At 37.1% G+C, this 27,427-nt stretch overlaps 2 protein-coding genes across 8 annotated transcripts in view; one reads left to right on the plus strand and one right to left on the minus strand.

Moving 5' to 3' along the window:
• On the plus strand, positions 1 to 27,102 carry Emc4 (ER membrane protein complex subunit 4). Of its 4 annotated transcripts, none has more exons than XM_040274189.2 (6): positions 1 to 223; positions 562 to 676; positions 4,603 to 4,756; positions 5,040 to 5,200; positions 5,436 to 5,491; positions 26,956 to 27,102. In XM_040274189.2, exons 1-5 carry the CDS (start codon positions 138 to 140, stop codon positions 5,469 to 5,471), a joined length of 552 nt encoding a protein of 183 aa, XP_040130123.1. In that variant the 5' UTR covers positions 1 to 137; the 3' UTR covers positions 5,472 to 5,491; positions 26,956 to 27,102. The 4 variants fall into 4 exon arrangements, with proteins under 4 accessions (XP_040130123.1, XP_013219154.1, XP_005337202.1 ...); XM_013363700.4 differs by lacking the exon at positions 26,956 to 27,102 and adding an exon at positions 6,842 to 7,087; XM_005337145.5 differs by lacking the exon at positions 26,956 to 27,102 and having other exon boundaries at positions 2 to 223; positions 5,436 to 13,433.
• Slc12a6 (solute carrier family 12 member 6) overlaps positions 5,695 to 27,427 on the minus strand; it is a 96,429-nt gene continuing 74,696 nt past the window's right edge. For all 4 annotated transcript variants that reach the window (XM_005337143.5, XM_013363698.4, XM_078049895.1 and 1 more), the window contains 13 exons: positions 21,317 to 21,491; positions 20,914 to 21,032; positions 20,508 to 20,606; positions 18,357 to 18,476; positions 17,564 to 17,668; positions 16,997 to 17,165; positions 14,260 to 14,455; positions 13,263 to 13,432; positions 11,682 to 11,813; positions 11,015 to 11,122; positions 10,638 to 10,822; positions 10,142 to 10,275; positions 5,695 to 8,764 (listed from right to left, as the gene is read on the minus strand). In XM_005337143.5, the coding sequence (XP_005337200.1) occupies positions 8,673 to 8,764; positions 10,142 to 10,275; positions 10,638 to 10,822; positions 11,015 to 11,122; positions 11,682 to 11,813; positions 13,263 to 13,432; positions 14,260 to 14,455; positions 16,997 to 17,165; positions 17,564 to 17,668; positions 18,357 to 18,476; positions 20,508 to 20,606; positions 20,914 to 21,032; positions 21,317 to 21,491 (1,804 nt within the window). In that variant the 3' untranslated portion in view covers positions 5,695 to 8,672. The remainder of the gene's footprint in view (positions 8,765 to 10,141; positions 10,276 to 10,637; positions 10,823 to 11,014; positions 11,123 to 11,681; positions 11,814 to 13,262; positions 13,433 to 14,259; positions 14,456 to 16,996; positions 17,166 to 17,563; positions 17,669 to 18,356; positions 18,477 to 20,507; positions 20,607 to 20,913; positions 21,033 to 21,316; positions 21,492 to 27,427) is intronic.

Below are 27,427 nucleotides of genomic sequence, written 5' to 3' on the forward strand. Positions count from 1 at the left end.
CTATATCCACACGCCGGAAGTGAGCTTGCCGAGGGAGACGCAGACGTTAGAAGCCGGTGGGCTACGCCGCTAGTGGGTCCTGAGCTAGGAGTCAGCTTCTGTTTGAGGCTTCGCAACCTTAGGAAGCGGTCGTTGCAATGACGGCCCAAGGAGGCTTGGTGGCCAACAGAGGCCGGCGGTTCAAATGGGCCATTGAACTGAGCGGGCCTGGAGGAGGCAGCAGGTGAGCGCTTGGATCAAGCTCGACTTTAGAGTCGTCACCAGCTTTAGAACTTTAGAACTTCCCCAGCCTCATCCTGAGGCGCATTCTCTGAAAAGGTTGGGTGGTAGACAGACGTCACCTGGGGAGGTAGCAGCTTCTCTATCGTGCAGGTTACTTTTCCCCAATGATATTTATTTTAGTCTTCCCAATTGGCAAAGGGACTGACGAGCCCATCTGAGCACTTGGCCTAATCTGGGTAGTCCATCTGAGGCTCTTTATTATTATGATTGGTAGAACAAGAACTGAAGGATATAAAGTTTGGGAAGTTGCAGCTTTAGTCTCTTGGTTTGGTTCTTCAGGGGCCGAAGTGACCGCGGCAGTAGCCAGGGAGACTCACTATACCCAGTCGGTTACTTGGACAAGCAAGTACCTGATACCAGCGTGCAGGAGACAGACCGGATCCTGGTGGAGAAGGTACTGAGGTATAGATGTTACCCTAGTCCTGGAGCCAGTCAGGACCTACCCACCTCTCCCAAGTAGCATTACTATAGACCCCATTTATAAAGAATGGGAGCTACACCGCATGCAGTAAGTGTTACAGTAGTTTACATAACAGCTCCAATAGTGCTTAACAGTTGGAAAAGTAAAAGACATTCATTAAGGCAAGGTATTAGGAAATAGTTGCAGAATGATCTGCTGGTGGCAAGGCTTTCCAGCTTAAGTTGTCGTTTTTTATGCTAGTTCCCTGACACCACGCATCCATACTGTCAAGATATTACCTTCAAAAAAGATCCCAAATCCTATTACTATTTTTTTAAGGAATTGAATCCAGGGGCGCTTAACCAGTGAGCCACATCTCCAGCACCTCCTCCCCCCCATCCCCCTCCGCCTTTTGTTTTTTATTCTAATTTGTTGTCGTGTCTTCATACATGTACTTAGGTTAATGATGTCCATCTCATTCCACCATCTTTTTTACCCTCTTGCCCCTCCCTTCCCTTTGCCCTATCTAGAGTTCCTCTAATCTTCCCTGCTCCCCTTCCCAATCCCACTATGAATCAGCCTCCTTATATTAGAGAACATTCAGCATTTGGTTTTTAGGGATTGGCTAATTTCACTTACCATTATATTCTCCAACTCTATCCATTTACCATGATTTTATTCTCTTTTATTGCTATTTTATTTTTCCTATTTCTCCATATCCAATGCCATGATTTTATTCTCTTTTATTACTGAGTAATATTCCGTTGTGTATATATACCACATTTTCTTCATCCATTCATCTACTGAAGGGCATATAGGTTGGTTCCACAGTTTAGCTATTATGAATTGTATATTGTGAATAAACATTATGTGGCTGTATCCCTGTATGTTGTTTTTTAGAAAAAAATTTTTTTTGAGAAACGGCCAACCTAAGTTGCTGAGGCTGGCCTTGAATTTACCATCCTCCTGACTTAACCTTTCTAGTTACTATGATTAACAGGCTTTCACCACCAAGACAGGCCTACTACTTCTTGTCTTTATCATCCTGGTCCTAGCCACTATCTCTCATTCAGATTTTTTTTTTAAGATTTATTTTTTAAACCTTTATTTATTTATTTTTATGTGGTGCTGAGGATCAAATCCAGTGCCTCACACATGCTAGGCAAGCAGTCTACCACTGAGTCACAACCCCAGCCCTCTCATCCAGATTTTTGCAACAGACTAAAAAAAATCAAAGATATATGATAAAATATATATGTACATATAAACTCTTCCAAATTGTAGTTTATGTACAGTAAACTGCATTCAACTAAAGCATGGTTTATCAACCTCAGCATTGTTGACAAGTGGTGGTTAATACTTCTTGTTGTTGGGGAACTGTACTGTGCACTGTAAGATGTTCAGTATCCCTGCTCTACTTATTAGATGGCAGTAGTGCCCTTCCCTAGTTGTGACAATTACACATTTCCAGCATTCTAAATGTCTCCCAGGAGACAAATTGCCCTTAGCTGGGAACCTCTAAAGGGTAATATTTAATGAGCTTTAATAGTGGTGTTCTCTTAAAAGAGAACATATTTTTCATCTCCAAAAAATCTCTTGTATTCTTTTTTTGCAGTAGAATTCTAACTGGTCTTGTTACTTATACCTAGACCTCTGTAGTTTATTCTCATCACAACAGTCAACATCATTTTAAAATATAAGTCAGATCATTCCTATTCTGAATCCTCCTATAGGTCCCCATTTTTTCAGCATAAAAGCCCAGTCTTCATAATGTTCTACATAACTCTGCATTGGTCAAACCCCTGAAACATCTCTGACCTCATCTTCTACCCTTTATTGATTATTGATTTCACTTTAGTCATAATGGCTTCCCTGCTGCTCTCTAAAGACAGCAAGACAAGTGCCCATGTCAGGTTTTTTTGTATTTGCTCTTCCCTATTTTTGGATGCTCTTCTTCCAGATCTTCTTGCCTATCACCTTTACATCTCTCAAATGTTTGGTCTTAGTGAAGCCTACCCTTATGGTACTCCCTATCTTGTTTTCCTATTTCTCCATGTCGTTAACATATGCTATGAATATATCATATAATAGTTATTTTTTTTAAATTGCCCATTGCCCGTATCACTCTTGTAAGCTCCATGAGAATGGGATTTTGTTGGATATATCCTAAGTGCCTAGAGTAGTACATAGCACTTTCTTTCCTTTTCTTACTTCTTTCTTGGCCTTAATGTTGCTCTGCATTACACAGTCTTTGTTCATGCATTCATAAAATGCATGTGATCTTCACAACATGAAAATGACAGAGCTATTATCAATCTTTTCTCAATATGCATTATTTATTTATTTATTTTTGTACAGTATTGGGGATCAAACCCAGGGTCTTGTGCATGCTAAGCAAACACTACCACCAAGTCACATCCCTAGCCTATTAATAATTTTTCATCTTGGTACATTAAAGTGTATGAATACATGATAGCAATTTTTTTCTTTTCCTCTAACTTTAGCCAAGGGCAGCCGTGCATGCATGTAATCCCAGCAACTTGGGAGGTTGGGGCAGGAGCTTCAGTTTTGAGGCTAGCAATTTAATGAGACCCTTTCTCAAAATAATAAAAAGGTCTGGGCATGGCGATCAGTGGTAAAGTGCCCATGGGTTCAGTCCCCCAGTACCAAAAAAAAAGTCTGTTTTTTTCCCTAAGTTTCTTTGTTGTTCTTTTTTGGTACCAGGGATGGAACCTGCTTAATCACCGAGCCACATCCCTAGCCTCCCCTCCCCTTTTTTAAATTTTGAGACAGGGTGTCAGTAGGTTGCTTAGAGCCTAAGTTGCTGAGGCTGGCTTTGAAACTGTGATCATCTTGATTCAGCCTCCCAAGTCACTGGGATTATAGGTGTATGCTACCATGCCCAGCTAGCTAGTTTGTTCTTTTTCTAGCTTTCTTTTTTTTTTGTACTGGGGATTGAACCCAGGGTGCTTTTCCACTGAGGTACATTCCCAGCCCTTTTTGAGACAGAGCCTCACTAAGTCTTCTGATATGTATTTAAGATTATAAATATATTACAGCTCTAACTATATAGAAGTTTTAATGCAGCATTTTTGTTTCCAATTAACATTTCTATTTTCCATTTTGATAGCATTCATGGATTAGTATACATTTGTTAATTTCTAAATATAAGGGATTTTCTAGTTACCTTTTGATTTCTAGCTTAGTTGCATTATAGTCAAAGAACACTGTATATTTTGAGTTCTGTGACATTGAGATTTTCATACATGGCTCAGCAAGTGGCCAGTTTTTCTAACTATCTGATGTTTGAAAAGAATATGAATTCCGTAATTGTTGGGTACAGTGTTATATATGTGAAAGTTCGTTTATGTCATTCATATCGTCTGTATCTTGACTTGCCTATTATCTTTTCAAAACAATTTTTTCATAATATCTTTGTTTTATTTATTTTTATGTGGTGCTGAGGATCAAACTCAATGTCTCACACAGGCTAGGCAAGTGTTCTACCACTGAGCTATAACCCCAGCCCCTGCCTGTTCTGTTGCTAAGGTGTGGTAATCTCCCAGCATGTGGAGTTTTCTATTTCTTTAGTTGTAGCTGGAGTTTTCTATTTCTTTAGTTGTAAAAGGGACAGTGATATATGCAGAAGTTCAAGGACAAAAGCAGGAAAATCTTTTCTTTAGCCAAAATCACAAGAAAAAGATGACTGGAAATCTTATGGGGAAAACTAACAGATAGTGAGGCTATCTTATACCTTTAATGGAAAGGAGCTTCCTGTGGCAACATGGAGGTGGTGGAATTGAGTCAGCTTAGTCAGCAGCAGGGAATTGGGAATTCTGTTCATTTGACTTTAGCATCACTGATGCAGTAAATGTGGGTTTGAGGGTAATGGTGAAAGGTTATAACTGTGCTTGTTTTAGCGCTGCTGGGACATCGCCTTGGGTCCCCTCAAGCAGATTCCTATGAACCTCTTCATCATGTACATGGCAGGAAATACTATCTCCATCTTCCCTACTATGATGGTGTGTATGATGGCCTGGCGACCCATTCAAGCACTTATGGCCATTTCAGCCAGTAAGTATTTTTGAAATAATAAACCCTTCCCTATGTTTTAAGAATTTAAAGTCTTAGGCATAATTTTTTTTTTTTTTTTTAACCAAAAGGTATGCAGGGTGGTGATGGTAGTAGTGGTGAAATGGAGGGGAAAACAATGCTGCTCACAGTATTCTGTTCACCTTTAGTGATCCTATTTGCTATCTTATTTTGGGTTTATCTATATTAATATATATGATTGATTTGATTCATATTGAAAAAGGAAGGTTGTTTTGGTTTTGACAGCTTCTGTTATCCCCAACAGCTTTCAAGATGCTAGAGAGTTCAAGCCAAAAGTTTCTTCAGGGTTTGGTCTATCTCATTGGGAACCTAATGGGTTTGGCATTGGCTGTTTACAAGTGTCAGTCTATGGGACTACTGCCTACACATGCATCAGACTGGTTAGCCTTCATTGAGCCCCCTGAGGTAAGGTAAAAGAAAAGTCAAATTTGAGGCATTTGTACAGTGAATAGCTGACTCATTTGATGGTAGAGAATTAAGAGTTGGTATTAGAATTCATTTCTTAAGTAATAAAAGCTATTAGGTGTTTGGAAGATTTTTTTAATGATAAGAAATAATAGAACTTGTGATTAAAATATTGATTCAGAAAGTTATTTCAACACTTATTCACCACTCAACTGTTTACTGTTTCTTCTTCCAGAGAATGGAGTTCAGTGGTGGAGGATTACTTTTATGAACCTGAGAATGAAGCACCAGGTGCCTATATATTTGGCCTCATTTACATCCTTCTTTAAGCTAAATGGCTCCTTAAGTATACTTTTTTTTTTTTTTTTTTTAAGTATACTCACTCATATTGAAAAGAACCAAAAAGCTCTCTTCTCCATGGTCAGGAGACAAATCATAGAAGGACAATGTGTATATTACTACAAACACAAAGAAACTATACCACAACCCCTGGCTGAAAATAATGTAGAAAACTTTATTTATGTTTGCAGTACAGAGCAAAACAAATAAAACCAGAACTCTATGTAAACAAAAGAGTGGTTGCTGCTAAATCAAAAGCCATAGCAGCATCTCCTTTTAATAAATTAAATGGTTGAAAACAATACTTAAAAGTTTCACAAATTTCCTTTAATAAATCTATTTTCCTTAATAGTTCACTTCTATTTAACACAAATTGGGACATAAAAATTCTATTGGAGACACTCATGGATGGAACTAATGCTGGATTTAAATTATACATGATGAAAAGAAAAATAAACCAGAAAAAAGAACACATAAATATGCTTACAGTGTAACTGTTACTTTAATACAATAAAGAATTTTTAACATGTTTAGGGGGAATGAGGATTGGTGGAATCCTTGGGACCACAAAGATCAGAGGCAATGGAAGATAAAGAGCAGTGGTCTTTCTCCTGCCACAAGGAACCTGTCAAACAGACACTGCAGTTCAAACTTCAGCTTTTAAGATAGCTATGGAAGGCAGAGAGCCAGCAGTAGGAGAAATTATATATTATCCTGCCCTGGTAAAGTCATCGGTAAGACTTAAAAGCTGGATCTTGCCCAAAAAGCAGGAGGTCTTAGTCTTCCCTCTTGAAACAAAAGCCCCTTCCCCTAAGGTGCATTCTCATCAAGTTTTCAGTATTGCTTTATTTGCAGTGATTAAACCAGACAAGACATTTTGTAGACAGACAACATAAGCAACACATAGACGTGAAATGCTCTAGACAGATGAATATAAATCTGGCCCAATAACCATTTTTCCATGTAACAGTGATTTCGTATTTTAGGGATTAAGGTAGTGGCATTGTTAATAAGTCACTAATTCCCTCCTCCCTTTAAAAGATTCTTATAGAGTTCCAACCACAAATAGCACTTCTAAAATTACCTTATTTTCTGCCCATATTTATTCTGTATAGGAAAAATGTGTATCACTTTGGCCAGGAGTATGTGTAAATTTTGGGAAATTCCTGGGCAGGATGACCTTTACAGTATTGGAGTCTTGAAGATCTTAGGTCCTAGGGGACCTGACCCATTACTACTATACTCAACTAAGCAGTGGAGTGTTGCAATGGGAGTTATAAATGAAATTTCTATTCCCCGCAGGAAGGAGCAGAAAAAAAAGACATAAGATACTGTCTGCTTTGCTACCCACAAATGGGCCTGAAGTTTGAAAGAAGAGCAAAAGGAACAAATCAAAATGACTTAATTTCTTAAGCCATACTGAACGATTTTCTTCTTTGTCCCTGTTTGTCAAAAGAATTATTTGCGAATGAGAGCTTATTCCAAATCTTACTGGGTAATCAAAAAAGAGTGGCACTATTTATCATTAATAAAGTGAAATTAAAAGCAGCTGTGAATACAGGCAAGAAGACAGTTTCTTAAATACCCATCTTGTATAAAAGAAATGGAAATTTCACATATTTGGAATTACTGCTTAGCCACACACATAGTTTCCCTATGCTGGTAAGCCAAGTGTTTTGTGATCAGTAAATTAGTAAATAAAAAGATGAGTTTGTAAAAGTATTTCCTTGGCACATTTAGAACTTTCTGGAAAAAAAAAAAAGAAGACTGGTGGCTTGGATAATACTTTAGAGCCAAATTTCTCCAGTCAGAATGAAGAATAAAAGGAAAAGGGGGGAAATGCTCATATTTGGGCCATTTAGTTGAGTGCCTCAAGTCTTAACTATAACCTTAGGGATGAGGCCATAGATTACTTAGTGAAAACAAATTTTCTTGAATCAGGCCATTGTCAATTTGTATGCATTTTTAAGTAGGTAAGGAGAGTAGCAGCTTGATAACTTTGGCACTATGGAAACAGTATGGCTCTAGAACTTCCAGTTCCATTGCTGAATTCCCCCTTTTAAAGACAGTCCAGAGCTTTCAGAGAATATATTAGCCAGTCTTCCTAGTATTTGTTCCTTAAGGGTTCTTGATCCAGGCCTAGTAACTTGAGGCATAAAAAGAAGGACAGGAGAACCTAGTGGCCAGTGTGCATCATGACCTGTTTCTACAAAAAAGCTTATATATTTTGCCCTTGTCGCATATATAACCAGAGACTACTTGGGTAAATTTTAATAGCTACTCCTTGGAATTTCCTTAGTTTAGCCATTTAAAGAACCTGAAAGAGACCAATCCTTTTTTTTTTTTTTTGTGTGTGTGTGTGTGTGGTAACAGTGCCTGTGTTACAACCACAGAATTTGTTTTGAGCTAAGAGAAACAAACAGCTGAAATATACATGGACACAGTGGAGATACTTAAACCTGACATTCTGGGGCAATCTTGTTTCTGAGGGAGAAGGAGAGGCTGCTGCCATGTTTTGTATTTTGTAGATATGTACCCTAACAGAGTCCTAGAGAACAGAAGGTACACTAAAGAAATAATTAGCTATAAAAGGTTTACATCTTGGCTTGCCACTGGTTATTTTCACAAGGCTAATAGGCCCCCATACACCTAGCCACAAATTCTTTAGTAAGGTGAGGCTGTCTCTGGCAGTTACCCCTGTGGTGTTATCATTGAACCATGACTTCTGAGACTCATCTTTAATGTTGGCTATGTACTTGCTTTTTGTCTTTAGTTGAATTTTTAGCATTCCTTTTATCATGTTGCTGTCTTCAACAGTGCTAAAAGGTTCCCATTTATTGGCTTTGTTAATCCTAACTTGCCTTCTCTCAGTACTGAATGGTTTTGGGACTTGATCATTCTTCTGATGTTGAACGAGTATCTGCTGCTTCTGTCATTATAAGGGAGCCAAGAACAGATCTATAAGTATTCTTGAACAAGTACTGGAGGCTCAGCTCATCAAAAGTTCAGTGTTACGTGTACAGAACACAGGACTCTAGTTGAGTGAGTGTGGTAATAAAGAACCATCACTTTTCCATGGAGGATGGAAGCCTTTTAGAAAATGAGAGACCAAGCAGAGTCATTCAGGAGCAGATTATGAGTAAATGGTGATCACTTCACTGCCACCACCGCGGACAAGGAGGACTCGTTCTAGTCCCTCGGTGAGTACTTCTAGAAACTCCATGTCTTCAGAATTTGTCAAGGAGACAAACAGGCAGAAAAGTTCACTTTACAACCTGGCATCTCTTATCTGGTATTATCTGATAAGAGCATGCTTCTTAATTATATAGTCAGACTTGGAGAAGTCTGAACATTTGTTTTGGTACCAGGGGTTGAACTCAGGGGCACTTGACCACTGAGCCACATCCCAGCCCTATTTTATATTTTATTTAGAGACAAGAGTCTCACCGAGTTGCTTAGCACCTCTCTTTTGCTGAGGCTGGCTTTGAACTTGCAATCCTCCTGCCTCAGCCTCCCGAGCTGCTGAGATTACAGGTGTGTGCCACTGTGCTCAGCTAAGTCTGAACTTTTTAAAAAAAATTTTTTTAAGTTTATTTTTTAGGTGTAAATGGACACAACACAATGCCTTTATTTTTATGTGGTGCTGAGGATAGAACCCGGGTCCCACCCATGTAGGCGAGTGTTCTACCGCTGAGCCACAAATCCCAGCCCCAAGTCTGAATTTTTGATTCATTAACTCTGAAGTAATCCAGGGATATAATACCTTTGCATATATAAGATTCTTCTATTTATTAGATATTTTCTAATGTTATTAAGAAATGAGGGAGTCCATAGTAATGTTATTCTAAATGATAAAAATGCAAAAAAAAAAAAAAAAAACCCAACCACCCCACAACAATCCAGAAAGCACCCAATAATTTTTAAGTGCAGCCATTCAAGTCAGATTTTCCTGCCACTTCTTTTTTCAATTTTTTTTTTTTTTACTTGTAGTTGGACACAATACCTCTATTTCATTTATTTATTTTTATGTGGTGCTGGGGATCGAACCCACGTGTGAGGCGAGAGCTCTACTGCTGAGCCACAACCCCAGCGCCCTCCCTCTTTTTTTTTTTTTTTTTTCCATTTTTAAACCTCTTTTCTGTAATGGCAGGAATGGGCTAGTCTGTGTTGTTGCAATGCTGAAAGTTTCCAATTAAAACAATTCTGGGATGAAAGTATTAGGGAAAATCCCTTTTTTCTTTCTTAACTTTGAGTCTCCATTCTCAGCTGCTTCTCTGCTAACTCTATCCAAAAGAAAAAGGCTTTGCAAAATGGATAGAAAAAAGAATGTGGATATTCTGTCTCTAGGATGGTCATTTAATATAAGACACCAACTAAAAAGTCTTTAGGGTTCAGAGAGAATATATTGCACCCCCAACTTCCCAAAAGGAGTATCGTCTTACCACTTTGTAAGAATCCTTGCCTAAGACTTTAAAAGTCTGAGTTCCTCAAAGAGGGAAAGTGGGGCATAGACAATAACTTTTATGGTTTCCTAGATGTCTCATCTAAGAAATGAGCTAATAAGATTTTCCCAACTGGTGGTTCCACTTTCAAAAAGGATACAGTTTTCATCACCCTCAGGGTTTCGGGGTGGCCCTGGCATATTCAACAAAACCAGCTTTGCTTCATGGGACTTGTTAACTATAACCTCATTGAGCTTCACTGCTGTATGCATTCGTCTTACATTGGACTGGTCCCTGGGTAGGGAAGAAACAGACAGTTAAAGCAAAAAGAAAATAGTTACAATTGAATTTTAAAAACTTGAGGTCCAAAGCTTTTTTAACTTAACTATGGATAATGTGATAAGTAAAATAATTTCCTTATGATAGTAAATCCCAAGTTTTCTTATTTAATAAGCTAACAGTATGGAGATGAACTATGTGAAGAGAAAGAAGATGGTATTGTGTACACTTGGGAGCTAATATGCATAGGCAAACAATAGAGAAATGGCTGGATGTGGGTGAAATGAACAGAATTCATCCTATGTGTTCAGTCAGTCACATCTGTGTCACTGACTAGGATACTGTTTTACATGATAAGCTTCTGAGAGAAAACTTACGGACGCATGTTAAGTAGGTCTTGGAATCCTTCCATTGACTTGGCTTTTTGTCCCCGGGATGCCATGTACTTGTCTTTTGTCCAAGTCATGTGCACCTTCTCCTGATAGGTTTCTGTCTCTTCATCCTCATCAGAGCCAATGCTGGTCAGTCGTAGCATTGAATTCCGGTCTTTCACCAACTGTGCCTGGGAAGGTCCAACAAAGTTATTCTACCTAATATTCTCTCATGCTTCAACTATTTTGAAAAAAAAATGGGATTTTATTGGGATAATACAGTGAGAAGGAAAGAATTTGTCATCCTGTGAAAATAATACAGTATCATCCCTTTCACTGAGACTTCACAGAGCCACGATTAGATCAATGCAACAAAGTCTCACCTCCCTGTCCCGTTCTGTTTTGGATAGCCTCATGTGCCGGAGCATCTGGGACCGTTGCTCCATCATCAGCGTGCGCTCATAAGTATAAGCTGATATATCACTGTCATGCTGCCACAGACATCACACAAAGTGGGCAAAATGCACAAAGGAGAAAGAAGGATAGACCACACATTTTTACTTCCATTCAGTATCTTAAATCAGAAAATATATCACAATATCAACCTTTCACCTCTATTCTGTCTAGTCTCTGATCTACAAAGACATATTAGTTTGAGGTTATAAATCAAATCCAGAGGCTTTGAATATTTTCTGTAATTTATCTATTACATGTGTTTCCTTGAAACACAAAACACAAACTCTACTCTGTATTTTTCACACATAAGTCTCATTGTGAATTTAAGAATGAACTAAAAATTAAAAATATATTAGGCAGAAAAGAATCTGGCAGAAATATAAGAGCTGTATAATAAATGGAAAGCAAAACCAAAAAGTATTACCAAACATACATTATGTATTCTACTTATTTAAGTCAACAAATTAGAATTTTATTGGAAGTAGGGGATTAATTCACATTTATAGCTGAATAATTTCCTAAACCAAAAAAGGTTCTAGGAAGATAGGGTTGGGGGAGTATTGGTCACCTCTATCTCAAACTCCACTTTCTTACCATCTCCACCACTTCCACCTCTGCTTCAATGCGCAGATGATACAGGAAGGTGGCCAGGTCTTTTTTCATCTGGATACTGTTATCTTCTAGTTGAGCTACTGTGAAGATTCGTATGCTGCATTTTCGCCACACCTGACAGAATGCCATATGTATATGGAAAACAGATGCAAGGCAGAATTAAAGTTATTTTCTAAAACATGAGGCATTTTGACTTAAAACAATCCTGCTATAGGCATGAGGATATTTGTTCCTTGCTTGGTATGTTATTGTATTAGGGCAAAAGATTAACTAAGAAACACATTAAATATAGTTTTAAGGAGTTCTTGATTCCATAATAAGAAAAAACTGACAAAGAAAAGATGTCTCTTGTGATATTGTGAAATATACACTATCTGTGTACATGTCACTATTTCTTAGCATATGACTCCTAAAATCCTTTGCATCTTCATGGTGCTAAGTATGTTTTTGTATGCCAATGAGTTGGTCCATAGCTAGCAGCCTCTGCATAGCTTCAGAAGCAGGGCAGGTCACCAGAAAGACTGAGGCAGATTAGTGGGTTAGAATAGACTGAGGCAGATTAGTGGGTTTGGGTCAGCCCAAATCCACAACTACTTAGGAGGACAGAGGGATAGAAGGTTAAATCGATCACCAATAGCCAATGATTTGATGAACAATTCCTATGTAATAAAGCCTCTATGAAATCCCTAAAGAACTCGGTTCAGGGAACTTCTAGATAGCCGAACATGATGGGTTCAGAAAGGGGATGAAAACTCATGGCTCTCCCCATATGCCTTGTGCATCTCTTTATCTGCATCCTTTGATTATAATATTCTTTATAATAATTCAGTAAATGGAATAAAGTGTTTCTCAGTTCTGTAAGCCACTCTAGAACAAGGAGGGGGTCATAGGAACCCTCATTTATAGCAGGTCAGTCACAAGCATTAGGTAAATCAAACCTGGGGCCTGTAATTAGTAGAAGAAATGGGAGGGTCATTTTGTGGGACTGAGCCCTCAATATGTGGGATATGATGCCACCTCTGATTGATAAACAGTGTCAAAGCTGATTAGAGGACAATCAGCTATGATGGGTGCACTGAAGAAATGATTTCTTATTTGATGTTTGAGGAAAATAACATATCAATGTATCATCACTTGTCGGATGCTTTATTCAGACAGTACATTAATGATACAAGACTAATTTAATTTCAATCTACCTAGTCTTACCAAAGAATGAGTACTCCTCTCTCTCTCTCTCTCTCTCTCTCTCTCTCTCTCTCTCACACACACACACACACACACACACCCCTTATACTTCCTTTAGAAACTTTTCTTTTTAATATGTGTTCACACATTACTGCTTTTTTCCAAAGGGAAACTTTATTTTCTGACTTAAATTTGAAGTTAGATTGTTATCAATTATTAAAAAAAAACTATTTCTCGTAAAGTTTGAAATTGGGTTATGGAAAACTCAAGAATAATGCCTGACTTTTTGATTTTAAGCCACAACACTACATAATCAAGAAAGAATTTGTATAGTCAAACAAGACAGACGGGAGAAAGACTTAAAGTTGCCTAAAATACCTTGTGCTGTTTCAGTAGGAATGGCAAAAGCATGAGCATCCCCCCATCATGCACAATCCACCACACATCAATGTTGCCCTCAGAAAACTGTTCCACATTGCTGGGAAAGAAGGAGATGTTTTTAGCTACCAACAGGGCAAGATGGGCGGCAGTTGTCACTCGAACTGTTCCTAGGGAGAAAAAAAAAAGAAAATCGGGATAAGCAGAGAAGAATCCTTAGGTTTGCTTTACTTCCCACTGGGTCAGGAAAATAAGGATTACATTTCTTTTTTTTTGATTTTTTAAAAAAAATTTTTTTAAAAGAGAGAGAGAGAGAGAGAGAGAGAGAGAGAGAGAGAGAGAGAGAGAGAGAGAGAGAGAGAGAGAGAGAATTTTTAGTTTTTAGCAGCAGACACAACATCTTTGTTTGTATGTAGTGCTGAGATCGAACCCGGGCCACACGCATGCCAAGCAAGCGTGCCACCGCTTGAGCCACATCCCCAGCCCAAGGATTACATTTCTTTGAGCAAAAGATGCCCAAATACATAGTATAGTATAGATTATACCCCATTAAGTAACTAAACTCACTGAGAGAAATCTGAATAGCTAGCTGATTTGGATTGAGGATCATGGTTTACTTTACTAGATATACTCTTATTACTACACTTTCAAGGAAGCATAAATGAACTTGGGAGATTTTGATGCTGAAGGACTATCCTCCAATTCATGTGAGGATATAAGTACGAAAAATCATAAGTGAAAACATGGCAATTTTGGAGATAATTCCTAGCCCAATACTTGATAGAACTAAACAACTCATGAATATAAATGTAAAGCTGAAGAGGATAGGTAAAATCAGGTCATTAACACTAGTAGTTTTTTAGGTGGCCTCATAAGACCATGCTTCAGCAATGGCATAATGCTTACTTTAGAAGGTTAGGGGCTAAGGTTGGTATAAAAGGGATTCAACTCTATTCCCAATTTGGGCCTTTAGGTTAATATGGAAAATGTTTTGTACCAATAAAAGTCTTCCAAGCACGAGCATCTTCACTTTGCCGCCAACCATTGGGCCAGCCCATCACCACTGTGTTGTGCTTCATGCCCCCAAGGCCACATGATTGGATAAGGTGGGAAATGCCTTCTCTCAGCTTGGCAGCCACCACCAGCTGGCAGAATCCTTTTACCTTCTCTGCCTCCATTAGGTGCTTAATGGTCTGAAAGAAACACAAAACCTCAATAATGAATTGCTTTTCCCTAGACCATTAAAATCATTATTCCTTCTCCATATGATACTCCCCATCTCTTTTTATTTTTTTATTTTTTTATTTTTTTTTTTTTTATTGATTGTTCAAAACATTACAGAGCTCAAGACATATCATCTTTCATACATTCGACTCAATTGAGATTTGAACTCCCCAAATACATAATACAGACTCACTTCTGTTACATACTCACGTTTTTACATAATGGCATATTAGTGACTGTTGTATTCTGCTACCTTTCCTATCCCCTACTATCCCCCCTCCCCTCCCCTCCCCTCCCATCTTCCCTCTCTACCTCCTCTGCTGTTGTTCAGTTCTCTCCCCTTTTTCCCCCCACCCCCTTTCCCCTCATAACCTCTTATAATTTTGTGTATCACTGAAGGTCTCCTACCATTTCCATATGTTTTCCCTTCTCTCTTCCTTTCTCCCCATCTCTTTTTAAATGTCCAAAAAATTAAAATTATTCCACTGAAATATCATCCTTTGTCCTTTTCAAAGGACAAAGTGCTGGTAGTCTACTGGGAGTTTCACTGCTTTTTTCTCTATTCTGCTTTTCTTCCTTTATAACATATCAAAAACTTGAGAATAGGGAGCTCCACAAAGCAAATACTCAAACTACTTTCTTAATGACCAAGAGAGTTCACTAGTGTGAACATGATCTCTTCCTTCCTCAGTTATAGTAATGCACTGACTTCACTTTCAGAAATTCAATCTGATGATTCAGTATCTCTTCAGGATTTTCCTAGGTAAGTTTTCCTTGTTGCTTCTCCCATTCTGTATCCTTTTTGACATTTCAATGGTGATTATTACTGATATTTTTATTTCATTTAACCCTCTTTGTGGAAAAGAGAAAGGAATAATAGTGTAGAAGATGGATCTAATTTTTCAAAGCAAAGATTAAGTCAGTGGTATAGGAGGATAAGAACTGTGACTTGCAATCTCGTGCTCTTTTTATGAATTTTGACCATCATTTTAATGTTTCTTAGTATTTCTGGTTTTTAGGGTTTCAAAGCATTCTGAAATGAAATCCAGAAAAAATTCTGAAATACAGTTGAAAATTTTCCAACAACAGGATTAGTTCTGTCATTTACAATAAATATTAGAGCTGGGGATGTAGCTCAAGTGGTCAAGTGCTTGCCTAGCATGTGTGAAGCCTTGGGTTCAATCCCCAGGACTGGAAGGAAAAAAAAAAATGAAAAGGCTGGAAAATATAAATATTAGAAAACTACTTCCTTCTTCAGGTAGAACTCAGATATTCAGTAAACAGAAATGATAAAGGAATCTTGCTTATGATATCACATAAGTTGGTAAAGTGGAAGAAGAGTTGTTCCTTTCTCCTCATCATAAGATTTAGAAACTGTTCCTATACTTCAAATGATAGATTTAATTATTTAATTTCTCTCAGTGATCAGATCAATGTTTGGAATCTATTTGGGAATAATTTTCAGGGTTAATAATCTACAGCTTACTCATGATTTAAATGGGAAGGAAGAATAGACAGTTGTCTTCTGGTTAAACTTATTATCTGGAAGAATATAACTATTATGGTTTTGATATCAGGTGTTCCCTGAAAGCTCATGTTTGAGACAATACAAGAAAGGTTAGAGGGGCTGGGGCTGTGGCTCAGTGGTAGAGCGCTCACCTAGCATGTGTGAGGCACTGGGTTCAATCCTCAGCACCACATAAAAAATAAAAACAATAATAAAATAAAGATACTGTGCTCACCTATAACTAAAAAATAAATATTAAAAAAGAAAGGTTAAAAATGAAATCATTGGATTATAAGAGGTTTAACCTAATCAGTGCATTAATCCTATGATGGGGATTATCTTGGTAATAACTGTAGGCAGGGTGTAGCTGCAGAAGGTGGGTACCTGGGGGTGTACCTTTGGGGTTTATATTTTGTCCTTGCTGAGCAGATTTCTCTCCCCTACTTCCTGATGCCATGTCCTGAGCTGCTTTCCTCCACTACACTCTTCTGTCATGGTGTTCTGCCTCACCTCAGGCCCTAAGAAATGAAGTCTGCTGTCTGTAGACAGAGACCTCTGAAACTGTGAACCCCCCAAAAAAACTTTTTTTCCTTAAAATTGTTCTTGTCATTTCTTTTGGCACAACAGCAAAAAAGCTGACTAAAACAATGACTGTTCAAAAGTCAGCACTGGTAGGGCATGGTGATACATGCTTGTAATCCAGTTTGGGATTATGTGGGAGGTTGAGGCAAGGGGATTGCAACTCTGAGGCCAACCTCGGAAATTTAGTGAAATCCTGCATAAATAAATAAATGAATAAGAAGGGCTGTGGAGTGCCTGCCTAACTTGCAAGACTCTGAGTTCAATCTCTAGTACCACAAAGAAAAAACAAAAAAAGAATTAGCCCTAACTGGGAAACCTAGATCACACAGGAAATGAATTGATTTATAAGTCTGAACTTTTAGTACCAAACATCACAATGCTTACACTAAGTTCTATCAAGTCAATAAATCTTGACTCTTACCTGCTCAGCAGCTAAAGCTTCACCATAGTTCTCCAGGAAGTTCCCCACAATGACAGAACCCACAATAGTGAGACCCTTTCCTGCTTTGAGCTGTGAGGCAAAGGTGAGGAGGCGAGGATGCTTGACATGTAAGTCTTCATCTAGTTTCAGTAATACAAGCAACTGAGGCCTGTGAAGAGGTTAGATGAGGGTGGAGGGAGAAAACATTTTGGATTTGGGAAAAAGAATGTCAATTCCCACTTTAATTCAGGAGATCTATATAAAACATGTAATTTGATAATAGGAACAAGTCAGAGGAATAAGATGAGGGTACTGAGTTATTTTGAATGCTCTCAGTATTATCTCAAATTTATCAGTCTTCAAGAGAAAACAATAAATGATAGAAATCTAGATAACAAATCACATGATGAAAAGGCAATAAAGAGTTGAGATAGTTAATAAAAAAAAAGGTCCATTATTCCAATTCCTTGAGCAGTATGATTATCTTATCCTGTAATCAACAAAGCACATATTTTTTTGTGCATTAACTATGTGCCAAACACCACTAGGCCTTGTTGATTTCTTTACCTCCAGTTTTTAGTGTGTGGAGGTCCTTCCTCCAGCCGAAGCAAAGCAAACCGGGCTGCACTGAGGGACAGCCCACGGATACCATCGCCCCATTCCTTCTCAGCTCTGGAAGAAAAAGGAGAAAAGAGTAGAGACAGACTTAAACCAAGTAAGTATAATTTCAAAAAATAAAGTTCATTTTTTTAAAATCTAAAAGTACAAATGCACAAAGAAGATAAAACATATTAATGATTTATATAATGTTCTTCACTAACATAATGAATCCACTGACAGCAAATGAACACCACCCAGCACCACAGATTGCACTGCACAAATGATTCAGAATAAAGACTGGAAGGCCACTTGCTTAGTCCCTATGTATATTTAAAAGCAGTAATATAAAATAGTTGTTTGGATTAGGAAAGTGTCACAGACCAACAACTTAAATTATTCTGAAAATATGTGGGAAAGTAAAATTCAATGTAATCTTCTGAATCAAAATGTTATGAAGTCTCTCTTTTAACAAAATTATTTAGGACTAATTTAATTTTTTATTTCACAGACAATTCCTTGACTTCAGTGTTATATTGTGCTTAGTACCTCTCATTATTATTTGACTATGTTCTTTTAGTTATTTTTCATTGAGCTATTCACTCTTTCTCGTAATTAAAAGTTTATTATCTTCTGTAAGATGATAAAAGAATCAGGGACGAAAAATTTAGTTAGGGACAAATGAAGTTACCTGGATCCTAAATTAATTTTCATTGCCAGTCTTAATACTTTTAGCAGTGATCAAGGTGAAATCCACACTCACCCTTGGTACTCAATGTACTTGTAGATCATACCAGCTATTACCATAGCTACGATGGCATAATACCAGGAAGAAATGAACATCAGAGCTAGACAGATACTCATTCCAATGAAAGAGAGGGCCCTAGAAAGTTGAAAACAAAACATAAATAAGGATCTTTTAAGCAACAAAAAAAGAAGACTGTGCTAAAGGTACTTCTCATATTATTTGTGGTATGGGTTTATTATTTTTTAATCCATTACAGATGGAACTTTTGTATAATGCCATAAAAATGCATTGTTAGAAAATTTATCTCAAGCAGGGAATGTTATGGCAATGTGTTTTTATTTTCTTGTGGTGCAGGGGATTGAACCCAAGTCCTTGAGCATACTGGGCGAGTACTCTACTACTAAGCCACACCCCCAGCTCATGTGGCAAGCTTGAGTTGCTATAAAATTTCTAAATACTTATTCCCAATTTCTATAGTTGACCACAAACAGCTGGTAGATCTGTACTGAGCCCCCAAAGCATCCTTTGTAATAGAGGATTTCTCCCCATGGCTATAAAAACATGAGAGAACAGCAACTCTACAAACATCATCTGTAATGAGGAGGACAATTAATACTAATTTGGCAAAGCAGATATTGAACATGCAGTCAGAAATGTTAATAACTCTATAATCTTTAAGATTTTTTCATATAAATATTTCTGAAAATTTTATGAACATTTCATTAGCATAACTCAGAACCCACTGAGGAAAATTTGCTGAGTTTCCTTACAGTACATAAGAGAAACTTGGTAGAGAATAATGAAATACTTTTTTTTTTTAGTATGCCTCTTTAAAATAAAGATCAGTCAGTCAGTCTGTCTGTCTTGTCTGTCTGTTTATAACATATGTACTACTGGGTGGGCTTTAAACTTAAGGAGTCAAGCATGCTAGACAAGTGCTCTACCGCAGAACCACAGCCCCTACCTGAAATATGTGCTTTGATCAAATAAAATTAGATAACTACATTTCCTGAAGCTCTTCTGTGTGCAGAATGAACATCCTAGCTCTGTGACTAGGAAATTTTAAAGTGTGACTAGGAAAGTTATTAACTTAGAGAAGATCTCATAAAAATAAAAAAAATAGAACCTAGCAAAACAAAAATGTTCATAATGAATTTTAAACTAAATTTAAGACTAGAAAGAAGATCAGAAGTGTCAAAATCCGTTGAAAAGTCTAAAAAATTTTTGTCTACCATATCACTTCCCACCATTGGTAAGTGAAGCCAGAAAAGGAAAGCTAGCAAAGAGGAATAAACTAACAGGTACATATAAAATATAACTTAAAAACTCTTCGGTTATGAAAAAGAAGATGGGATGGCAACCAGAAAACTTGGATGGCTCCTTCAGGACTGGGGAGGCTTAACCACAACAGTAGCAACACCATTTCATTAAGAGCTTTACTATGTACCAGACACTGTACTAAGCACTCCAGACTTATTAGTCCCTTTTACAACAAGTAAAATGAGATTTTACATGGTTATGTGCTTTGCTGAAGGTTACAATGTGAGGAAGTAGTTTTAAGCTATGAACGTGGATCATCTGAATCCACAGTCAACATTCTTAACTACTAAATGAAATTCTCCTAAGGAAGAAAGTGAGTGAATGAAAACTAATGAGAATATGAGAGCAAAATAAAAAGGGATGAAGTTAAGTACTTAGCTAAGAGGGAAATGGGAAAATAGAATTGTAATGGAAAGGTTGTTTTAACCTAAAGAATGAAAATGCCTGGAAATAATGTATATTATAGTTATCTTTATTCTTAGTGTGATATTATATAGTGATCAAGTTATTACAATGTGATTTAGAAAAAAATTGAATAAAAAAGTGAGGATCCGCATGAGAACTAAATGTTAAAATAAACTTATAGAATGGCTGGCCAAGAAAAACAAATGTATCAAGAGCCCAGAATCTGGGGGCTGGGGATGTGGCTCAAGTGGTAGCGCACTCGCCTGGCATGCGTGCGGCCCATACAAACAAAGCACCACATACAAACAAAGATGTTGTGTCCATCGAAAACTGAAAAATAAATATTAAAATTCTCTCTAAAAAAAAAAAAAAACCCAGAATCTCCTAGTTTTCTAGCTTAGAAATATTTCCTCTCCAAAAGAAGAAAACAAGGAGACCTACCAGTGGTAGTAGCGGAATCGGGGCCTCCAGTTTGGTGTTCGAAGTAATGTTTGCAAGGCACATGCCAAGTTCACAAAGAGGTAACACATGAGAAAAAACCTGGAAGAACAATAAGGACTAGGGTTATAGCTTAGTGGTGGAGTGTTTGCCTAACATTCCCTGGGTTCAATCCCTAGTACCATTAAAAAAAAGAGGGATAGGAAAAATTCAAGTTGTATAAGTAGAGAAAAACCTATGGTAATTTATAAGCTAGCCTTACATGAAAGTTCTCAGGAATATTATTTAAGTGAAGTAAAACCTGTATTTAGCCCACTATGTCACTATAATTTCTGTTAAATGATTTGTGGAAATCATGTGTTATATGTCATTTAAGCAAGAATAATTGAAGAGAACACCTGGCTCTTACATGGAAAGAATTGGGGCCACAAGATCCAGGGAGGCAATAAGGATTCCCAGCTCTGCAATAGCAGCAGTTAGAAGTAAAGCCCAGGTAGGTTCCCCATTGGCTTTGCTGTGACCAAAAACCTATGTATAGAAGGGAAAATATCAGTCATAGTCATAGTTAGTCAATGTGCCCTCATTCTTGTAACCTACAATTTGACATCTGAAAAATAACAGTGTTACAAAAGTGTTGTCTTTTAAACACCCTTACAGCAAACATATATAAACTCATACTAGAATTTAGAGGGTCTTGAACTAAAACCCCACATTTTCATATTTATGAGCTAGTAATACCTAAGCCCACAAAGACCACACTGTTTCTCATAAAATGTGGAAAAAAGAAGAGGACATAGGAAAAAGTCACTCACCCTCAGAAATGGTATGATGTTATCCTTGGCAATAGCCTGAAGCAGCCTTGGGGCACCTGTGAGGCTCTGCAGTCCAGCCCCACATGTTGAAAAGAAGGAGCCAATAACAATCACCCACGGGGATGGCCAAGATAATGTGCCCACCACCAAATTACCTTTTACGGCATCCCCAAACCTAGATAAAGAAATAAACAGTAGGGAAATTTAATTTGGAAATAACTTTAGACTTTAGAAAGAGATAGTTGCCCAATTTTTTATTTATAATTTTTAGAAAATAAAAATTGAGACAGATATGAATACCAAGAAATACAAAGACAGAAAGCTTTGATTGAAAGGCACTGATGGGGAAGAGGGGAATGTAGCTCAGGGGTAGAGTGTTAGCTTACCATGCTGGAGGCCCTGGGTTCAATCCCTGGTTAACCCGACAACCCCTGCCCCCCACTCAGAAAAAACAAAAAAACAAAAAAACAAAGACACTTATAGGGGAAGCTCAGTAGTAGAGCACTTGTCTAGCATGCACAAGGCCCTGGGTTTATCCAACTACCCACCTACACTACAAAGGCACTGCTGACTTGTATTAAAACACACACACACACACACACACACACACACACACACACACACACACACACACCAGCAAAAAACTAGTAGGGCCAGAAAATAAGATAAGCTTTGTTTGTAGCTTTCCCCTTTGGATTATCAAAATATTTGCTTTTGAGGGGAAATTGTTAAAGGGCAAAAAATGGGGGGGGGATCCATAATCTTAACTGCTTACTCTGCATATTTTAGAAAATACTCTTGCACAGTTTAAACATTTTTTAAACACTGATGAGATCTTAATGAACCTATAATTCTGTATATATTTTTTTATACTGGAGACTAAATCCAGGGGCTTTTCACCACTGAGCTACATCCCCTATCCTTTTTATTTTTTATGTTGAGACGGGGTCTCACTAAGTTGCTGAAGACCTCACTAAGCTGCTGAGCTGGCTTCAAACTTGTAATTTTCCTGCCTCAACTTCCCAAATCCCTGGATTATAGGCATGAGCCACCATGCCCAGCTAACTCTGTATTCTTTTGAAGCATATTCATTTTACTGTGTTATGAAAAAACATGAATAAAAATTCAGTGGTTTGAATAATATAATATATATTAATAATATATATTATCCATTCTTCTAATCATATAAAATACATGTTAATTAACGTCTTTAATGCACATACTACATAGATGTACCAGATTTTTTCTCTTATAGCAGATTCCTGAGGGAAAAACCATGGATGGGTAGGGGGAGGGACCAATATATTTAATCATTTCAAAATCACAAACTGCTTTCCAGAAAGGTTATACTTATTAGATGCATGTGAGGTTTCAAGTCTTATATACATAACATATTCCACACAAGATGTATTAAAATTTGCAAATTTAATGGGTGAGATATGATAATCTCTAATTATTTTCATTTTAAAATTAAGTACCACACACAAAAAATAATGTACAAAACCCAAATGTATATCTCAATAAACTTCCACAAAGCAAATACCCATGAACTACCATATAGGTAAAATAAGAGAACACTTCCAGCATCCAAGTCTTTCTATTCCCAATCACAAGCCCTTCCTTCTTCTCCACTTTCCATTACTCTGTTTTTTAATGCTATGTAGTTCTATATGTTTTTAAATTTTATACAAATGAAATACAGTATATACATTTTGCATTTTTTTTTTACTCAGCATTGTGGAAATTCTTTTTTCCCCCCTATATCCTTGTGGTTATTTTACCTTTTACAAATATCTTTAGTTGTACATGGATACATACTTTTTGAAATTTTCATGCAGTGCTGATGATCAAATGAACCCAGAGCCTCACACATGCTAGGCAAGGGCTCTCCCATTGAGCTACAACCCCAGTCCAGTTATTCTACTTTTATTTTCCATTGCATGAATATATAATTTATTCATTATAGATACTTGGATTATTTTGATTTTGGTATTTAAAAATATTATTACTGTAACTCCATCCATTTACCTGCAAATGCCATGATTTTATTCTCTTTTATTGCTCAGTAATATTCCACTGTATATATTTAATATATTTTTTTATCCATTCATCAACTGAAGGGCATCTATGTTGGTTCCACAGTTTAGCTATTGTGAATTGTGCTGCTATAAACATTGATGTGGCTGTGTCCCTGTAGTATGCTGTTTTTAAGTCTTTTGGGTATAGACCTAGGAGAGGGATAGCTGGGTCAAATGGTGGTTCCATTCCCAATTTTCCAAGAAATCTCCATACTGCTTTCCATATTGACTGCACCAATTTGCAGTCCTACCAGCAATTATGAGTGTACCTTTTTCCCCACATCCTTGCCAACACTTATTGTTGTTTGTCTTCATAATAGCTGCCATTCTGACTAGAGTGAGATGAAATCTTAGAATGGTTTTGATTTGCATTTCTCTAACTGCTAGCGATGATGAACATTTTTTCATGTATTTGTTGATTGATTGTATATCTTCTGAGAAGTGTCTGTTCATACTAAGTGAAGTTAGCCAATCACAAAATGCTGAATGTTTTCTCTGATATAAGGAGGCTAATTTATAGAGGGGTAGGGAGGGGGAGCATGGGAGGAATAGACGAACTCTAGATAAGGCGGAGGGGTTGGAAGAGAAGGGAGAGGGGGCATGGAATTAGAAATGATGGTGGAATGTGATGGTCATTATTATCCAAAGTACATGTATGAAAACATGAATTGATGTGAATATATTTTGTATACAACCAGAGATAGGAAAAATTATGCTCTATATGTGTAATATGAATTGTAATGCATTCTGCTGTCATATATAAATAATAAAAAAAATACTATTACTGGGCTGGGATTGTGGCTTTGTGGCAGAGTGCCTGCCTTGCACACGTGAGGTACTGGGTTTGATCCTCAGCACCATACAAAAATAAATAAATATAATAAAGGTACTGTGTCCATCTACAACTAAAAAAGTTTTTTTAAAAGAATAAAAATAGGTCTGGGGTTGTGGCTCAGTGGTAGAGTCCTTGCCTAGCATGCTTGAGGCACTGGGTTTGATCCTCAGTACCACAATCTAAAATAAAACTAAAAAAAAAAAAAAAGAATAAAAAAGAATAAAAATAAATAAAATACTATTACTGTGAGAAATTTTGTGTATGATTTTTTATAACTTTTTTTTTTATTCTTTTATGTGGTGCTGAGGATTGAACCCAGTGCCTCACACATGTAAGACAAGCATTATATCACTAAGCCACAACCCCAGCCCTGCATTTTTTTTTCCTTTTTGTTTTATACTCAGGGGCACTTCACCACTTAGATCCCTTCTCAAATTTGGTCAGATTTATCTCACTGTTTTCCCCTATCCTATCCCTTATCCTTTCCCTTCATTACTCTTTGCCTACTTGATAATCGCCATTCTGACTGGAGTGAGATGAAATCTCAGGGTAGTGTTAATTTGCATTGCTCTAATTTCTAGAGATGTTGAATATTTTTTCATATATTTGTTGACCATCTGCATTTCTTCTTTTGAGAAATGTCTGTTTAGTTCCTTTGCCCATTTATTAAGTGGGTTATCTGGGGAATTTTTGGTGTTCTTTTGAGTTCTTTGTATATATCCTGGATATTAGTGCCCTACTTGAGGAGCAGATGGCAAAGATTTTCTCCCATTCTGTTGGCTTTCTCTTTGCACTGTTTCCTTTGCTTTGAAGCTTTTTAATGCTTTGAAGCTTTTTTAATTTGACTGACTTTTGATTTTATTTCTTGGGCTCTAGGAGTCTTGTCGAGGAAGTCAGTTCCCGAGCCAACATGTTGAAGTACTGGGCCCACATTTTTTTCTAGCAGGTGTAGGGTTTCTATCTAATTCCTAGATCTTTGATCCACTTTGAGTTCCATTTTGTGCAGGGTGAAAAGGGTTAAATTTCATTCTTCTACTTATGGATTTCCAGTTTTCCCAGCATCAATTGTTCTTTTTTTTTTTTTTTAAATGCTCTTTTCTCCAATGTATGTTTTTAGCACCTTTATCTAGTATCAGATAACTGTAATGAAGTGGGTTTGTTTTCTATTCCATTGGTGTTCTTCCTGTTTTGGTGCCAGTATCATGCTGTTTTTTTTTTTAAGGGATTCAATTTTTTTCTTTTTATTTATTTATTTATTTTATATAAAGGTATGACCTGCTTGGTTTTATTTATTTATTAATTTTTTTAAGATTTGATGGATCTTTATTCATTTATTTATATGTAGTGCTGAGAATCGAACGCAGAGCCTCACACATGCTAGGCAAGTGCTCTACCACTGAGTTACAACTCCAGCCCTTCTGTTTAGATATACATGACAGTAGAGTATATTTAGATATATTATACCCACATGGAGTACAACTTCCCATTCTTGTGGTTGTACATGATGTGGAGTTACACTGGTTGTGTATTTACATATGAACATAGGAAGGTTATGTCCAATTTATTCTACTGTCTTTCCTACTCCCATATTCTCCCTTCCCTTCATTCCTCTTAGTCTAATCCAATGAAATTCTACCCCCACACTTGTGTGTCAGCATCTGCATATCAGAGAGAACACTCGGCCTTTGTTTTTTTGGGGGATTGGCTTATTTTACTTAGTATCATAGTCTCCAGTTCCATCCATTTACCAGCAAATGCCATAATCTCATTCTTCTTTATGGGCTTAGTAAGATTCCATTGTGCATATATACCACATTTTCTTACCCATTCATCTGTTAAAAAGCATCTAGCTTGTTTCCATAGCTTAGCTATTGTGAGTTGGGGTGCTATAAACATTGATTTGGCTGTGTCACTATAGTATGCTGCTTTTAAGTCCTTTTGGTATATATCTAGGAATGGGATAACTGGGTCAAATGGTGATTCCATTCCAAGTCTTGCTGAAGAATTCAGTTCCTAAACTGACATGATGGAGACTTGGATCTACATTTTCTTCTAGTAGGCACAGGGTTTCTGGTAAAATTCCTAGGTCTTCGATCCACTTTGAGCTGAGTTTTGTGCAGGGTGTCAGAGATAAGGATTCAATTTCATTCTAGTACATACTATGGATTTCCAGTTTTTCCAGCACTATTTGTTGAAGAGGCTATCTTTTTCTCCAATGTATGTTTATGGCACATTTGTGTAGTATGAGATAACTGTATTTATGTGGGTTTATCTCTGCTTCTAATCTGTACCACTGGTCTTTATGTATGTTTTGGTGCCAAAACTATGCTGTTTATAGCTTTGTAATATAATTTAAGGTCTAGTATTATGATGCTTTCTACTTCTCTTTTCTTGCTAAGGATTGCTTCGGCTATTCTGGGCCTCTTATTTTTCTCAACAAATTTTATGACTGCTTTTTCTATTAAGAATGTTATTGGAATTTTAATAGGAATTGCATTAAATCTGTATAGTGCTTTTGGTAGTATGGCCATTTTGACAATATTAATTCTGCCTATCCAAGAACATGGGAGATCTTTCTATCTTCTAAGGTCTTCTTCAGTTTTTCTTTAGTATTCTCTAATTTTCATTGCAGAGGCCTTTCATCTCTTTTGTTAGATTGATTCCCAAGCATTTTTTTTTTTTTGAGGCTACTGTGAATGAGATAGTTTTCTTAATTTCTCTTTCAGGAGATTCATCGTTGGAGTCTAAGAATGTGATTGATTTATTGGTGTTGCTCTTGTATCCTGCTACTTTGCTGAATTCATTTGTGAATTCTAGAAGTCTTCTGGTGGAAGTTTTTGGGTCTTCTAAATATAAAACAAAGATAATTTGAACTCTTCTATGTGTATCATTTTAATTTCCTTGTTTAGCATAATTGCTCTGGCTAGAGTTTCAAGGACTATGTTGAACAACAGTGATGAAATTGGGCACGGGATACTTGATTCTAAGCAAAGGAAACAGATTAGAAAATATATACAGAGATCTGAAACAATAAAGCACATTTAACTCTAAATTACGACTAGGGCATAGGGAGCTTATGAAGGAATGGTGAGAGGTAAGAGCAGAAAGAGGTGCAAAGGTACAAAGTGGTGTTTGTCTTTTAAAATTATTTTTTGCAGTATTAGGGACTGAACCCAGGACCTCACTTTTACCAGGCAA

Source organism: Ictidomys tridecemlineatus, chromosome 5, assembly GCF_052094955.1.
Source record: "Ictidomys tridecemlineatus isolate mIctTri1 chromosome 5, mIctTri1.hap1, whole genome shotgun sequence".
Classification (NCBI taxonomy): domain Eukaryota; kingdom Metazoa; phylum Chordata; class Mammalia; order Rodentia; family Sciuridae; genus Ictidomys; species Ictidomys tridecemlineatus.

Excerpts from the sequence above, each read along its gene's own strand:
- Emc4 (XM_040274189.2), top strand. The coding sequence starts at position 138 with ATGACGGCCCAAGGAGGCTTGGTGGCCAACAGAGGCCGGCGGTTCAAA. Across the intron at positions 4,757-5,039 it reads ACTTATGGCCATTTCAGCCA|CTTTCAAGATGCTAGAGAGT; the intron begins GTAAGTATTTTT and ends TATCCCCAACAG. Across the intron at positions 5,201-5,435 it reads CCTTCATTGAGCCCCCTGAG|AGAATGGAGTTCAGTGGTGG; the intron begins GTAAGGTAAAAG and ends TTCTTCTTCCAG.